The sequence below is a fragment of the Heterocephalus glaber genome, unplaced genomic scaffold, assembly GCF_053883595.1.
Source record: "Heterocephalus glaber isolate CG9 unplaced genomic scaffold, H.glaber_assembly_v1.0 deba00000347, whole genome shotgun sequence".
In the NCBI taxonomy this organism is placed as follows: Eukaryota; Metazoa; Chordata; class Mammalia; order Rodentia; family Bathyergidae; genus Heterocephalus; species Heterocephalus glaber.
The window spans coordinates 40,483,013-40,500,969 of record NW_028258143.1 but is presented as its reverse complement, the minus strand read 5'-3'; the positions used below and the strand labels follow the sequence as shown (position 1 = coordinate 40,500,969).

The following is a 17,957-nucleotide window of genomic DNA, read 5'->3' as shown; positions in this document are numbered from 1 at the left end:
TAAGGAATTTGTTCCTTGGCAAGGAAGTTTTGAAACCCATTTACCTTAAGCCTTTCTCTTTCTCAGCTTTCCTGTTTTTCTGGTGAATAACTTAAGTTTAATGTCTTTGATCTGTTATCTTCATGTTTCTCTCTAACTATTTCACACACACACACATCCTCAATAATTCATAAATGGGGCTGGGGATTTAGCTCAGTGGTTTCGCTGCCTGCTGCACAAGCACTAGGACCCGAGTTCGATCCTCCGTACCAACAACAACAACAACAATAATAATAATTTATAAATAGTGTTACAAAAACTATAAAAAACAAATAGCAAAAGATCCCTGCTGTACTTCCTGGCCTGGAGTTCTCAGTAGGCATCTTGGTGAGTTACTGGGGTTCTTGGAAGAACCACTGGAAGGATTAGAACTTTTGGGTTGTTTGCGTGCAGGAGCACAGAGCTGCCTTTAAAATGCATTTAAATGGTAGGTAAGGAATCTAGTTTCTTGGTGGAATCTGGAAGGAGACTTTTACCTTAAAAATCACACATTATATTTAATGTTTCCTGCCATGAATTATCAATACTTACTTGCTGTTCTTAGCCCCTTCACAAATACTACCTCCATCGCAAAGAATTTGTCCAAGCTGTTTTGATTCCTGAGGACCCCCCTCATTTTTGTTTTGTTTTATTTTTTGTACTGGAAATTGAACCCAAGGAATTTGCACTGAGCTATATCCATGTTCTTTTTTATTTTTTGTCTTGAGCCAGGGTCTCTCTTAAAAGCTGTGATCCTTTTGTCTCAACCTTCCAAGTGTTGGGATTATAGGTGTACACCGCTGTAGCTGATTTTCCTTTTAACTTGCTTTTTATATCTGTAACATGTCTCCATGAATTCAGTCATGTTGTGTTAAATAATGCAAGTCTTAAATTTATTTCTTTTATTTGATGCCTAAGAAAATGGTGCTTTATTTATAAATTTAGATGAAGAAATTTGTATGCTGAGATTATAGTTTTCCATACAAGGAAGGATCAGTTTTGATAGAGATTATAGTTTTACACACAAGGATCAGCTTTGATAGGTATCTTGGAGAATTCATTGTGGATCTCATTTGATACTTTTATTTTTAGATTTTATTTGAATAGCTAATATAACATTAACCCCCTTTTCTTAGGGGCAGATATAATCCCACAAAAATATGTAATCTCTTACTGTACTTAGTTTCATGATCTTGAGAGGCTTAGTTTGTTTCTAAAGGAGAGACAGTGAAAGTATGAGAAACACTTTAATTAATTTGCTCTGTGATTTTTAGCTTTAATATCCTCGTATCAAATGATATTATTTCCCTCACTCCCACAGTGCAAATCGGTGAGACACAGTATGTGTAAGAGGTGATATCAGTCTTCATCAAATTAGATGCTTTTGACCCCTTGACCTTAGACATTCATTCCCTTACCTAGAAGTGCATCTGCTCCCTACCTGCTTCCAGTTCAGTTTGTCAGCTTTCGTGAATTCATCCTGGGTTTCTCAGTTTTGTTTTTCCAGTTTCCTACTCTAGAACATCCTTTCTCCAGCCACCATTCTTAGCCCTTGTGAAAGGAAACAAAGAAAATATCCTAACTGTAATGAAATTGGCTATTTGAGTTTCTCTCCCCCTCCTTGTTTGATAATTTCCTTAAATTATTAAATTTCCTTTGTATCTTGAAAGCTAGAGAGATTAAACCAGTGTATATAGAAATTAGTATGGTGTACAAGGTCTTGATATAGTACTCAGTACACTCCAGGCTTGATATCATACTTTTTCTTCGTGGAAATGATAATGTTCCATAAGTTCTCTCTGCTCTCAAGAGCAACTGTAGTGATATTTTCCTTCTGAGTAGGAAAATAGTTGATGTGTTACACTTCGCTCCTTTTTCAGACTGTGGTGGTGCTTGAGTGTGTAGGGACCTCAGGGGTGCAAATTATAACCTTAACCTATTATAACCTTAATTATAATCAAAACTATAGCCTTAAAGAAGGCTTGAGGGAAATTAAAAAGCAAATCCTAGATTTTCTTTGCATTTAAAATGTACTACAATTCTTTAGGAAGTTGATAAGTAAGGGGAAGTGGAGGATAGCTTCAGTTTAAGATTGATCAGAGCACTATTCTTGTATCATTTTTTATTTTTATTTTTTGATACCGGGGATCGAACTTAGGACCTTGTGCTTTCGAGGCAGGCAGAGCCACTGAGCTAAATCCCTGGCCCTGGAGCACCATTCTTTATCTTATTAGTAATAGGAAGGAAAATGACACAATAGCATTTAAAACAACAAGTTTTCATTTTTAAATTGCCTTCACTGAATAAAAATCTACCATATAGTACATGATTACTAATTTGTTTTAGTTTACTTGTGGTTAATTGTGCTTCTTCAGGAAAGGACTTTTAGGCTTGCATTTATACAGAAGAAACTATGTGGTGCTGGGTGGGGAGGGTATGTGATGGAGAGGGAAATAGAATCACATGTGTAGTTGCTGTGTCCCTGTTGATCCTGTCTTTTAGTGTGGGAGCCCTTGTTGGTCTTCCTGGCAAGGTGGAGATATCAGTCCTGCCCACACAGGAAGTGATCTCTGAGTGCTGTCCACACAGGAAGTCCTTCCTCCCTGACTACTGCCATATAGGAAGTGCTCACCGAGTGCTCCCCACAAAGGACTTCCTGGTGAATGCTGATCAGCACTGTTCTTCCTGGTGTCATACACTCATGCAGTGTCATACACTCATTAGCAGGGGTCTCCTAATACAGTCACCAAATTTATTCATCATTGACTATTTTCTATCAAATCTGGCATGTGGATTAGCCTAGATAAATGTTATCAAGAAAACTGAATTAACTTGTTTTCCCTCCCCATAGAGAAATGAAGAATGTAGCCTGATTACCTAAACCAGAGAAAGTAGGCTGGAGAAGGCCAAGATAGACTCCTATGATCTTTTGCTGGGATGAATGGGTGCTTAACTGTGGTCATCTAGCCACTGGTTTCCCTAATTAGATTGAATGTGTTTAAACTAGCTGCAAGCTTTGTCCAGAGGAAGTCTTTTCAAATTCCAAGGCAGTTTAGGGGTTTTGAGAGCAGAATTTGAAAGGTCAACCAGTGATGAAAATGGAGTTTGGTAAAAATCATTCTTTACGTGTAGTACTTCTCTCCCTCCTTTTTTCCTTCCTTTTTAAAAATTTTGTTTACCATTTGTGCTTTCCAAACACATAGTTTAACTACAAAATATAATTGCTTTAAATTTATCAAATTCTCAAGTTGTAGTTAATAGACTTGTCAGTATTTGCATTTCAGTGTAGGAGGGTTTAACTCTTCACTGGTTTAAGTCAAGCCTTCCACTGACACTGATGTTTAGCTTATATTAGGCTGTAACTTTCAAGAGTTGTGTGCAGAATTTATTCTTTATAATTTTTATTCTCAAACAGACCAATTATTTATGTTTATTAAATTTATTTTTAATAACCTAAAGCCATAAACATTATACATATTAATGAGTAACTTGATGTTTCAATACACGTATACATTTTTTCATGTTTAAATCAGGTAAAAATGTATTTATCTCTTCAAACATTTATCATTTCTTTATATGGAAAACTTTAAAAATCCTTTCTTTTAGCTTTTTGAACTGCACAAGTTCATTATTGTTATCTATAGCTACCCTGTTCTACAGTAGCACACCAGAACCTCTTGCTCCTGTGAACTGTAATTTTATTACCCTTTGATGAACCTTTCCCATCTCTCCTATCCTCCCCAATCTCTGGTAACCACCCTTGTACTCTCAACTTTTATGAAATCAACTTTTTTAGTTCCATGTATGAGTGAGCTCAGGTGGTACTTCTCTTTCTGTTTCTGGCTTATTTGACTTAATATGAGGATCTCCAGTTCCATCCTTGTGCCAGATGACAGGGTTTCACCCTTGTATGTTAGTTACTTTTCTCTTGTTGCTGAGACAAAATACCCAACACCCAAAGTTAAAAGTGGAAGGGGTTTATTTGGCTTTCAGTTCATAGAGGTTTCATCCAGTTAGCTGGCTCCAAGACAGGGATGACAAACAAGCATTGTAAAGGAGAAAGCATGGGGTGCACAAGATAGCAAAGGTAACAAGGGAATTTAACAGCTCTTTGTGCCCCTTTTATCTTATTCAGATTACCAGGATTAGGGCAGTACCAAACTAATCACTCACATGTAGTGGTTTAGTAATCATATGCCCTTAACCCCAGCATCACACATTCTAAATTCAACAACCTCTGAAAAAGAAAGTCCCACCTTATCTTCATGAGGCTTTTGGGGGGACATCTAAACACAAACCATAACATTTTATATAGCTGAATTATATTCCATTATGTAAACCACATTTTCTTCATCCATTCAGTGTTGATGGATACTCTGTTTCCATTTCTTCATTTCTTCCCTATTGTGAATAATACTGCAATGAAGATGGGAGTGTGGGTATCTTTAACATACAGATTTCATTTTCTTTGAATATATACCTAGTAGTGGGATAGCTGGGACATATGGTAGTCCTATTTCTAATGTTTTTGTTAAACTCTCAATGCTGTTTTCCATAGTGGCTGTCAAAATTAACTAATTTATTAATCCATTCTTCTCTTTGTGTATGACTTTATCACATGCTAAGCTTCTGCTCTACCATTGAGCTATACTTCTGGCCCCTCAGGTCAATTCTTTAATGAAAACATTTATAAAGTGTAAATGTAATGTTTTTCTTTTTTAAAACTAACCTTGGTTTGGTTTGGTTTGGTTTGGTTTGGTTTGGTTTGGTTTTGCTGTACTGGGGATTGAATCTAGGACCTTGGTACTGAGCTCCCTCGGTATTCCCCTCCCCTTTTTGTAATTTTAATTTTGAGACAGGGTCTCTCTAAGTAGCCCAGGCTTGGCTCAGAATTTTCATCCTCCTAAGTGAGCCTACCAGTGTTGAGATTACAGGTGTGGTTACCACACCCAGCATCATTTTGTTATTTAAAGCACTAGTTTACTGTGTGCTTATTAATTTAACTCAGAGGTACCGTTTTGTTACTGTTTTGGCAAGAAAGATGGCCATAGAAAATGGGAGGGTGCAATTAGGATGTTTAGGATAAAAGAGGTATTTTGGAGTAACATTTAGGGTACTGTTAGAAGACTCTGGTCTTGTTATCTAGCAGATGTGCATTTAAATTCCAGCCCTGCCAACTATTTAATATATGACTTTGCATTACTCTTCCTTTCCTGAGACTCAGCTTCCTAATCTGCAAAATGGGAGAACAATGCTGTACGTGTCTCATTGGATTTAGTAAGGCAATACATATAAAGCATTCAACACACAGTGACACATAGTAAACAGGCAGTTGCAGTGATTATTACTCATACTATTAAAACTATTGACCCATTCTGAATATTTAGGAGTAAACATCTTTATTATGTCTGAATTTCTTTAAACATGCGTAAAGTTCTTATCATATCTTACATTTTAGATTTAAGAAGTTCTTAAAAGTTAATATTTGATGGAAATTTATATATACTAAAAACTAAAAAATTGACATCCCTTAACACTTCAGTGTTTCTGTAGTCCAGGTATCATTGTCTTTCTTCAGCTAGCTCTGAGAAAGAATTGATATTTGGATAAAATTTAAATTTGAACTTTGTTATATGTAGAATTCAGAAACAGGAGGTTCTTCTTGGTTCTGTCCAATAACCCCATTATCCTACCAGGGGCCAGAACTCTGGGAGATTTCATTTCCCAGTAGGGCCTCCCAGCGGCCAGCAGCCAGACAAAGGCTGTGTAACCCCTTTCCACAGTGCAGAGATACTACTCTGGTTCATGTGAATGTTGGTCAAACATATATTAAATCAGCTGTGTGAATTCAGAAATGTAAACTATGAGTATATTTCTAATATCGAAAATAAATACATAAAATCTACTTCTTTCGTTTACAAATCCCCAATAAGTCGTATGCACAGTGTTTCTTTCAACCACACAAGTCAATGCCCTGTACTCTCCTTTCTTCCTTTGTCAAAGCAGAATTAGAGTGGAGGCAGACTTGGAATGCAGTTTTCAGATATCCAGTAGTGTGTTTGTTTTATGTCAATGCAATCCCAGTAGGAGGTGGGGATGGACCTGACCCACAGCTCTTTCAGACTTCTTCTCCAAGTCCTATCCCTGGTGTCAAAGGTAATCTTTCTTTTTCTTTTTCTTTTATTTTGAGGTGCCTGCGATCTAACTCAGGGCCTTGCATATATTAAGCAAGGGCTTTACCACTGAGCTACACACTCCCAGCCTTACCTCATTTTCTTGTGTGTGGTTGTAAAAGTCAAGTTGTAGGAATTGATATTTTTGTAGAATCTCTGGTGACTTCATTTTATATATTCAAACTTAAATGGGGTGGTATCATTGGGTTAGTGTATTTACTATGTAGAAGATATGAGATGAAAAATTTCCTCTCTTAATGTAAAATTGCTGTGTTTGCTGTGAGGCTATCTCAGGTTGTGCTCTCTTCCATCTCAAACTAAGCCACTTAACTTCCTTAAAAGTTATGTGTGTGGCTTAGGGTCAGAGAACTGCGGTTTCCTTCCATTGGTTCACAGAGAATTATCTGGTGTGAGTCCACCCTCAGTCATTCTTCCTAGGGGCCTCCGGTTGGTAAAACCACACCAAACCCTTCGTTGTAGACTTTAGAAGAGTTGAGATGCTTGCTGTATAGCCTGGGAAGATTTCCAACTACTACACTATTCTCACCCAGGTTAAGTTTCTCAAGGTTTGCCAAAGAGAAAGGTGGTGCACCTGTGAATCTTATCCAGATGCTCAGTGAAGCCATGTGCCTGTAGTACTAGGTGAAGTCCTCTTTATTTGATGATGTAGAGTAAACTAACTTTCTTATACTTGAAGAGTAATTTTTAAAGTCTTCTTAATAAAATGATCAACAGCTTTTCATCAAATGTTCTTCAGAATTTGAAAGCCTTTTCAAAAGTCTAGTGATTTCTAAATTACTGCATATTAAGATATTATCATGTGGCATTATGCAAATTAATTTTGAATCTCAGAGATGTATTATTAAAAATGTGTGAATAAGTTAATTTTACATAAATGAAGTCACATTAAGATACAATAGAGGGTTTTTGTTGTTTGTTTGGGCAGTACTAGGGATTGAACCCAGGGTCTTCATACTGGAGTTACATCCTGGCCCTTTCCATTTTATATTTTGAGACAGGGTCTAGGTAAGTCACTAAGTGACCCTGGCTAGCTCCAATATGCCATCCTCCTGGCCTTACCTTCCCAGAGTGCTGGAATTATAGGTATATGCCACAACAATTGGTACACATAGAGAATAAAATCCTATTATTTCATGTTGAAGAGCAGGGATTTTTTTTTTTAGAAGAAAGAATAGATTGTGTTGAAGGTGTAAATTAAAATTTATATGTGAAAGCAGCAGAAGATAATCTATATTTAGTCCTTGGTAACTTCTTTTTATCTTGGAGCTTATGAAGCCTCTAAATGGTGCTTCATCCCTTCCCTCTAGTGACCTGACACTCCTGATCTTTGTTTTGCAGCAGTCTCTGGTCCCAGTGCACCCCATGGCCCCTCCTAGTCCCAGCACCACCAGCAGTAATAACAACAGTAGCAGCAGTAGCAACTCAGGATGGGATCAGCTAAGCAAAACAAACCTCTACATCCGAGGCCTGCCCCCTAACACCACTGACCAGGACCTGGTGAAGCTCTGTCAACCGTAAGTATAGTTACTTGTGTAGTTTTGGCTGCTAAATATTTTCCTGATCATATTATCAGTTGCATAAATTGTGCATTATAGGAGAAGTTCATAAGACAAATTTATGGATCCTCAGTATCACAACAGTGAAATGAATTCCCAAGTTTTAAGTTGTTGGACCCTTGTCTAGTCACCATCAACATTAGGAGAATGCCTATATAACAGTCAGCATTATAAATTAGAGCATTTCCTTAATAGAACTTAACTTTATTTGCCTATGAGAGGTAAAATATGAATTTTTAAAAAAGGCGTGGGTAGCTCCTTTTTAGGAGTGTTCATTTTTAATGCACATAACTCTAGGGGCCAGTCTGTCCTGTATAGAAGGTGTAGTTGTAATTATTTGTTAGAAAGATAGCTAACCATCTAACCTCATCATAAATGTGTAGAAAGCTCTTCATTCCTGCTGGGACAGTATCAGTCCACTTTATGAGCACCTGTAGTTTGAGCACCATAGTTTATGGTCTGGCTGGTTCACCTTCATCCCCTTGAGAATAAGAACTGCCATTTCCTGCAGCTTATGAAGAAAAATGTACATGTACATAAAGTTCCAAAGTAAATTTGTGTTATATACTAATGTTGTTGATGAATAGAATATAAATGTAGTACTTTACTGCAATTACATTAACTCAGTTTAGTCAAAATGTCCTCATCTAAAATAAGGAGCCAGAGCAGTATATAGTGCACTGTGTAATGACTAACAATATCACATCCCATTGAGTGAGAAACACCTACACATATAACAACACTTTTTTATATATCCGAAGACAGTAATGATCCTTATAAAAGGAATTTTGCATAACTGTGGGAGATGATTTGTACTAGAAAATGATTTCTATTCTGTATAAAAATTCACATTTTAAAACATCTTTGAAGCATCTCATGTTTCTTGTCTCAAGTAAAGTCCAGATTCATTACTTTTTTTTTTTAACTTTTAAAATGAATTTGCACAATGTTTCTAAACTGGAACCAAGTAACATCTGGCCTTCCCTGTGGAGGTAGTGGTTGTTTTGCTTTGTTTTGAGAGAGAAAGGGTGGAACAATAGGTGGTGGCGCTGTAGGATCTGGAGAGCTTTCTAGAAGGCCACCACTCTCAACCCTCTCCTCTGCTTTCCGAATTTCTCCCTTTTGGACAAGCCCTCTTGAAGTTTGATTTCAACCCTTGGGTTTCAGGACAGTGAAATAATGCCTTACATCAGGACTATCTGAAAGCAAGTCCAGCTCTTGGGGTTTGTCATGCCTGGCCAGAGGCAGCCGGAACCCTGCCAGGTGCGCATCCTGCCTCCTTGCAGCTGTTTAAGACCACTAATGGGCCTCCTGCTATCTTGTCTGCTGCTGGCCTTTCATTGGCCTCTTCTGATGCTTCTGCGGCATAATTACAGGTAGATAGAGCGCCATAAAGTCTGCAGAGCTAAAAATACAACTTTATAGGAAACAAAAGAATGAAGCTGACTCTTAAATTCTTGAAGTATAAGATAAAGGGAGAAAATTTCAAAAGACAAATTGTTCCTCAGTTGGTTTTGAATTATGTAAGTTGAGTGTTGCCATCAGGAGACAGTTCAGTAACCATAAAATAATGGAGTAATGCTGTGCTTTGTATACGGTAAATATGTACTTGAAAAATTGAGCCAGTAACTTTATTATTGAATTACATCATATTGTAAACATAGTAGAATAGCGTTTTATCATTTTTCCTGGAATATTCCTTTTTTGTTGCTGTTCTCTTTGATGTACATGGATTTTCTTCACATGAGTAAACATTAGTCTTTTTGCTATTACTCATAACAGCAGTAGCTATTTGCCTCCCTCCCTCTCCCTTGTCATTTGCAAAGGAAAGGCTCTTGTGCAATCCCAGGTTGGATATTAAACTCTGATGATAGTTTCTTGATTTGTATCATACTGAGGCAAGGCGTAACAATAATAGGGGATGCTATCTCGAAATCTGCTGGAAGCTTCACTCCATTTAACACGGAGAATCTAATAAATACCAGATTTGTATTTGCTGACAGTTTTGTATCTTAGAATGTGGGGACAGTGAAAAAGGGCATTCCTATTCTGGACATAATTGTTTCCGATAAAGGATATTTAGTTGGTGACATGTAAGTGGCAAGAACCTTATGAGAAAGTGATCCTAGGGCTGAAAAACCCAGTGGACATAATTAGAGATTTTAGAAAAGAGGTATCAGAAACTTCTCAGAAAAGGTAAATGTAAATCTATACATCTTAAAAAAAAGAAAAACAATTTACAACTAAAAATTTAGCACTAAATTACAAAGTTACCTGATGAAACTAACTTGAGGGAGAAGACAACAATCGAAACACATGATTTGGCTCTCCCAGGGTCTTGGATCTTTTCCATATAACAGAGAGATCGGAAGAAATATCCAAGAATGCTTACAACAGTGGCCCAGTTCCACACAAATGATATATGAAATTTAAATACAAATATAATATAAAGATTTTTTTAAATGGAGAGGAAAGTTTTAAAATTTTTTGAAAAGACTTCTTTTTGGAACAGAATGTAGAGTTCCTGGAATGTTAGAAGAAATGACAGTGAAAAAGCAGACATTGTGATGTTAAAAAAGATGACAGTGAAAATCAGTCAAGCAGACTATGTTGTTTGTGTATTTGTCATATAAATATTTGTCAGTAAACTATTTCTCAGATTTCTCAGGTGAACTTTTTAGACAAACGAGTGGAGGGTCTCTCATTGCTTTTGTTTTCCTGGCCCCCCACTCTCCTGGTGGTATTTTGTGTTCAGGTTCTCATCTGAAACTGCCCTGGAATCATAAATGGCCCTTATTTCTCTAGGGTTTCCCCACCACCACCACTATTGTTCACCTTTTCTTGTCAGCTCTGTGCCCTTTTTAATTCTGTTTTCTTGCCTGGATACTCCACAGGTCCATCCTCTCATAAGGTTATTCTTTGTTTTTTTCTAAATTTTTACATACTTTCAACTTGGCTACTTTATTTGAACCTGAAACTCAGCCATATTACTTTCTCCACAAACCATTACTTTTTCCATGTTTGCTTTCCTTAATATGAAGCTTTGGAGCAGTCATTGCCCGTTGCCCATCGTTGTTTAGTCACCAAGTCTTGTGAATTCTCCTTTCTCACTTCCAGGGAAGCATTGGGTGCTGCCTTCCTTGCTCCCTATGATGTGACAGGAGAGAACCGTTTGCTCTGGCTGCTGCCTCACCTCAGGCACCTCCCCATTTCCCTTCCTCAATTCTGCAGAGCCAAGTCAGAGTTCCTTCATGCTAGGGACACACTAATAACTCTGCTCCCTGTTTTCTTATATATTAATTATATATCACTTCACACTCAGCACCTTACAATATTTCCATACCGTTCTGTTCTCCCTATGATTATTTCACTACCAAGCAGCACGTAAATGATAGTATATAATGCTTGCACCATATCTTCTTCATAGATTGCCACCTAGTTATAAAATCATTGTAGTCAGAGTTGATAGTTGTTGAAATCTCAACATTATCTTACCACAGTGCTAAGCAAATACATACCTAATTTTCAGTCCTCAGCCTATATAGTGGGTCAAATAAGGTTTTTATCAAAAGGTTCTGATTGTGATTCAATGAAATTCAGGTCGAGTATCTTATCTGAAGTGTTTGGGACCAGAAGTATTTTGGATTTTGAAATATTTACATATATGCAATAATATATCTAGGTGATACAACCAAATATAAACATGAAATTAATTTATATGTCATGTATACCTTATACACATAACATGAAATTAATTTGTACAATAGTTTTAGTGCACATGCATTTTGATTGTGACCTATCACGTGAAGTAAGGTGTGGAATTTTCTTCTTGTGTCATGTTGGCACACATGATGTTTGGGATTTTGGAGGACTTTGAATTTTTAATTGGGGATGTTCAACCTGTAATATGAGTAAAAGAGCTGATTCTCTGCTTAGAACACAATTGTCACTGAATAAATATTAATCCTTCTTAGCATCTCAAAGTTCTAACTCATAGAATAAGCTTAAATTATATTTAATCCTACATTTAAAGCTAAGGAACAAATTACTTCAGCAGATTCTGGTTTCAAAAGCCAAGAAAGCCAGTGAACTAGTTCATGTTAACGTATCTAGTGGCATTCTCTCCCTTCAGGCTTCTGTTTGCTACTTACAAATGACTCGTTTCAGCCTCACGCAACCTACTCTTGATCCATTCTTCGTCATAATAATTACTGTGGCATGGAAAATCTTCTATTGTTTCCAAGCTCTTTTCTGGAGGTTTAAAAACAGCACTTGTGTACCAGGTTTAGTCCATAATTCTTCCTGCTGTGCAGAGGGAGCCAAGGTCTCTTAAGTCTCTGTTGTTCAGGGCTGGGTGGCTTAAGTATCGCTGTAGGATTGACATCACATGAAAAGGTCTAGATAACTCAGTGTCTCAACAAAGATTTTAAAGAAAGAACATTCTGTGAATATTAAACAAAACTGTAGAGTTTCTATTCCTCTCACTTTGTGAAACACTTTTCTCCTTCCTAAGCCAATCCTTGCTTTCCTTTCATTCCATAGATTTCTAATTTGTTTCAAAGTACAGTGAAACACATAATTTTAAAATAAATCTAATACATTGAATCTAGCTCATGATATGATGGCCAGTCGCTGACATTTGAAGTAAAACCAGTCCCCTGGTTGTAATATCTGTACATTTTAATTTCCTTTCACTTCTTTTTTGTTGTTCTCTGCAAGTTTTTCTTATTATTTTGACTGCAGTACAGATCTTAAAAGTTGAAGCAGAAAAGCAAGACAGGTCAACAGAGAAACAACCAACCATAATTTAAGAGAGAATAAAACAAATGTTTTTATCTGTGGCATTCTGTGAGAAACCAGAGGTAAGCTGTGTTAACCTTGATGTAAAGAAACCAAAGAGAACCATTTCAGAGTGGATATGACATCTTGGCCTTAAGATAAGGAAGATTTCATGAGGAACTTACCACTGGTATTCTTTGGCCTCTAAAAGAGCCCCAGAGTGGTGAGAATACTTGAATGTTTTCTAAAGTACACAGAAAAAAATTATAAAGCACAGAGAGGGTTTCTTGGTCTGCAGCTGATGTTCAGGAGCTGTTAGTTAGCGAGGGCTGCTGGTGCCTGAGTACAAAGTGTGGGTGGGGAGGAGAATGAGGAAGCACAAGTTGGGGCACATCATTCACACCTTGAATGAAAAGCTAAAAAGTGTAGAGTTTATTTTTGAATTGTAGAGGAGTTAATGGTTAGACTGGAAGAGAAGTGTAAGTCATCTGCCTCCATCTCTCATATGGTAATTCAGAGCACAGTGGGAAGGGTGGACTGGAGGAGAGGACTCTTGAGGGTGAGAGATGATGCAACCCCGACCAGGGGCTGGGAAGGGAGGATATATGTGCATTTAGAGGGTATCTCGTGGAGATGCAAACATCAAGATATCCAAACCAATTAAAAATCGCTACAAGGTTTTCACCCTGAACAAGGCGAAAGAGCACAGGTGGGACACTGACTCTTGGGGGTTCTCCCAGACCCTAAACTCTGTCTTCCTGTGTTCCCTTAGTGTGACTGTGCTTTGTTTATGCTGTCCACAAATAAGGCCCAGTGACCCAAATGCTGATCTGAAACCACTAGTTTGTCAAGATTTTAAAAGACTACTTTAAATTTTTCTGATTGTTGTAAGAAATTAGGGCAAGTATTAGGAAAATGGATAGCCTAAAGTGGTTATATTCTTTCTATGCCTATCTCTATAATACCTGTAACTCTAAGACTTAATCAGTGTCTCTGCTGAAATGTGATTTTCCTCTACCCTGGAATACATTGGCCATCCTTTTTATTCCAGTGATTGGGTTACTGCTGCAGTCATTGCTTTATAGTGTCATAAAAAAATGACAATTATGTAGTCATTCGAATTTTTAGCTTTTTAGAATTGCGTTTTACGAGGGTACTCAAAATCATATCCAGTGAATTTTTATTTCTTAGATTTCTTTGAAGTATAGGGAAAGAAAACACTCATGGAAATGTAGAGCAGTGAAAAAATATTTCTCTTATTGAGCATGTCCCTTAAATAAGTAGTCCTTGGCCTCTTCAGGGTTTTTAAAAAATGATCTAGAAGATTCATAATACATAAAATACTAATAGCAGTAGTTTCTGGAACTTGGCTTGCTAGCATAATAAAATGACACATAACAAGTAAGACAATGAGAGTTTAAACCAAGGAAATTACTGAAAATGATTTACAATGTGGAGTTTTCAGACTTTGTTTCATTCTTTTAAAAAGAAATGCCAATCTGCTAAGTCAAGATGTTGAGTCATTAATTCTAATTTAACTCTCTCTCCTAGTATTCCAGTAAGGTTCCATGTGGTTTAAGAGTTTTAAGATGCGACACATTGAGACTGAAAAACATAATCTTTATGATTTTTTTTCCACTAAAAAATAGCCATAAAAGAGTAGTTGAGAATTTAGGAAGAATAGTGTGTTTCATTGATCCTTCCACTGTTCCTCTCCTGGGTTGGCCATGTAGAATCACATTCTTGCATGTTCATGTCAGTTGTTTTACTTCCCTTTTTGACATGGAAGAATTTTGGCACTTTAAGAAATAGTTTATGAACAGTAGATCTTTGATGTGCTAAAATATAGTCTGAATACTTTTGGAAATCCTAGTGTTACTTAAAAATAACTTTACATCCCACCCCCCAAAAAGCTACAAAATAAATATCTACTTTCCATTAGAGAACTGTGTCATATAGACCTCTATTCAGTCTTTCTTCAGCTTGGTCAATTTGATTTTTAGGGTGTAGGCAAGTCCCAAAAATTAACACAATGTTTAATCTTTGAGAGCTGCTTTGGACAGACTCTTGGAAAAATCTTATTGAAATATGGACCCTGGGTGATGGCTGTGTGCTTCTTCACTGTCTACATAGCTTACTTCCTTATGCTAAGAGTTTAAATTCTTGCTGTAGCAAAAGTAAAGATAATTCTAGGTCAGGGACCTTATTGCCAAGTACCTACTGTATGGATGCATTTGATATTTTGGCAGAAACTTTCAGTTATGTCTATTTCCTAATTTATCCTCAGTGTAATATTCCGTGGTCAACATGGATATTTAGATGTTCACCCAGCTCTCCTTACTACCAGCTGATCTTTTTTTTTTCAGGTGTCATTTTGTTATTCCTAGACATAATAAAGAGACATTCTCCCTTGTAGTCCTCAAATATTGCACAGCTGCTGCCAAACTCATTTGATACTAGCCTTAGCACAAGTTAAATGGGAAGCCAGCATTGAAAATGATCACAACCGCACAGATATTTTTTTAAAAAATCATTCTCTCTTATGTGAATGTAGGGGGTATTTACTGTATGTTCATTTCTTATTCCTTTGTATGTACCTTAAATTTCTAGATCTGTACCTTGGGGATGTTTAGCCATTATATGAAGAAAAAGACAGTGTCATCAGAAATAAAAGCTTCTAAACTCTTTCTTTGGCAATCCTGCTGCTTTTATTTAGAATTTCCTTATTGAGTTACCGTGAATCTCAGAAATTTACAACTTTCTCTTGACCTTTCCACACCTTTAATTCATAATAAGTGTATGTATAGGGGAGAGAAGGATGGGGAGAGGTTGGTTAGTGGGTACCAGGTTACAATTAGGAGGAATAAGTTCTGGTATTCTAATGCACAGTAAAATGACTGTAATTAATATTTCAAGATAGCTAAAAGAGGGGATTTTGAATGTTCTTCCTACAAATCTATGATAAAGGATTAAGGTAATAGATGTGCTACCTGATTTGATCATTATACAATGTATACATTCATTGAAATATTACATTATATACTGTAAATATGTACAGCTATTACATGTCAAAAATAAAATTTAAATATGTATGTTAAAAAGTCTTGTGTTATGTGTAAATACCTAAATAATGCTAGCAACTAGCATTTGTCTAAAGCTTGCTGAAAGCCACTATATATGCCCAGTGGTTTATTATTTAATCCTTAGAACAATTTGAGCAGTAATACTATCCCCAGTTTAAAGATGAAAGATATCTCTTTTCCTTATTGCTCAGGACAAAATAGCTTATAATGGTGGAGCCATGAGATTCCAGAGCCCGTACTCAGAAACACTGCTTTTTGCCTCCCGACATGTGCTCTGACTGCTAGTTCATTTTCTTCCTCCTTCTCTCATTAGGGCCTATGTTTTTCTGTTTGCTACAAACCTCAAAGACTCATTTCTCTTGGACCTGAAAGAGATACTCAGCCATGGTAGATTTAACAGGTTTTGATTAGGAAAACTAGCTCTCCATGAGGCCACTTAAATAGTCAACAGAATGAAAAGCTTACAGTAGAGGAGAAGGATACAGGAGGAATCCATCTTTCTTGACATCTAACAGTGTAATCCCTTTTAATGTAGCTGATCACTGAAACTCAGTTCCTGGTTAGCTGTCTAATATGTAACACCCGAAGATTATGCAGCACAGAGAAAGTATGTAATTTGTCATTTGTTTGATGCCTAAGAGGGTTTGTGCAAGATAAAAAAGAACATTCTTCTAGAGATCATTAACAAATCTTAACACTACTTTAGAAAATAATGAAGAACCATTATAATTTTCCTATGAGTGTAAGCCTCATTGAAACAGAAAATCAAATCACTCTTGTGGAAACGGGAAAAGTGAATCTCATTTTTATCTAATTTAACAAATATTTATTAAGCATTATGCCAGTAATTTTGCTAGATATCACATGAAATAAGACACCTCTCCTGCCTTCAAGCAGGTTTTTGTCTAGGAAATAAAATTCACACATCATGTAGAGCAGAATGTGAGAGAGAGAAAGGGCTCCCAAGATTGCAAAGTAGTACATGTGATGGAGGTATTAGGAAAAGCTTTATATTTGAAAGAGTCTTCAGGATATGAGGTAGGCAACCCAAGTCTAGGACTGAATACAAATCTACTTTGACTGTCTGCCTTCCCTGGTATTTGTTGGGGCCAGAAGGTGGGGAGGGTCTTAAACACCAGAGGAGACCTTGTACTTCACAAAGAAGATAGATGATGTAAACTGCCTCGGGATTTGCCTTTGATGTATGTGGGATAGAGGGTGGGTATAGGAAGAAGATGATTCAAAACTGATATAAGATTTAAGTCTAGGCAACTAGGAGTTTGGTATCATTGACAGATGAGGGCTGAGGAAGAAGAGCTTATTTTTATTCTTGCTTGGAAATTCTGTACTCTCAGGGAAAACTGCTCACTTGCAAGATTGTGTACTTTTGGTGTGGCTATTGATTAGAAACAAGTAATGTATCAATTTCAGACTGATGAATCTTTAGTAGAGATAGAGATTAGTAATTAACATTACATTTGTCAAATGGAATAGGTGACCTGTTCATTCATTAGTCACCCTTTATAGCACATTAGAAACTTTAAGTTGAGACAGTCTTTCTGGCCAACAATGATATGATCTATACATTTCCTTGGAATGTAATTATTTTCTTAATATTTTATAGTAAGGTTTTAGGGGCTTAAACTTCTTTAAAAGTTAGTTTTTGGTTAACAGAATGCTTTCTAACTCCCTTGATAGGAACTCTTAGCTTCAGACTGAAGACTTTGAAGAAGAGATTTGTAAGAGAGGCATGGGACTGAGAGGAGAGGAGGATGTGTTTGGTAAATGGGGTACCTAGAATTAGAGAGGAGGTAAGCTCATAACACGGACAGTCCTGACCAAGCTTATGGCTGTGCCAGGGAAAATGGCCTTTCTCTCCTCCTGGATGATTTTGTCCTCACTGACCTGGGAGTGCCACACTGATGCTTCTCTGCAGTGCTCACAGAGCCAGGACCACTCATCTTCCTCATTTCCTCTTTAGGCCCTGGCATCTTCCTGCCTCTGCTAATTGTCTTATGCCCCTGTGTGGCAGAACAACATTTCTTTTATGTATTAGTATTTGCATGCCTAGTTTCAGATTTCTAAATTTACAAGGGCCCTTTCTTTCAGGATAAGGACCATTTCTTTAAAGGCAAAACAAAGAGGCAGTTTTGGGCCGGCTTACCCATTTGGATAGGAGCACCAAGCCTTTCCAAGGGCTTTTCCAAAATGTTTCATCTTCACCTCCAAATCCAAGCCAAAATTTATGAAATTGTTCTACTGCCCCTTAATATAAGGTACAACTTTTGCTCTAAAACTTAGTCTACTTCAGGGGCTGTGTGTAGTTT

The 17,957-nt window shown here is 37.0% G+C and overlaps 1 protein-coding gene across 8 annotated transcripts in view; it reads left to right on the top strand.

The window, feature by feature from the left end:
• Positions 1–17,957, top strand: part of Rbms1 (RNA binding motif single stranded interacting protein 1) — a 217,164-nt gene that overhangs the window by 118,821 nt on the left and 80,386 nt on the right. For all 8 annotated transcript variants that reach the window (XM_004835883.4, XM_004835881.4, XM_004835882.4 and 5 more), the window contains one exon: positions 7,551–7,726. In XM_004835883.4, coding sequence (XP_004835940.1) covers positions 7,551–7,726 — 176 coding nt within the window. The remainder of the gene's footprint in view (positions 1–7,550; positions 7,727–17,957) is intronic.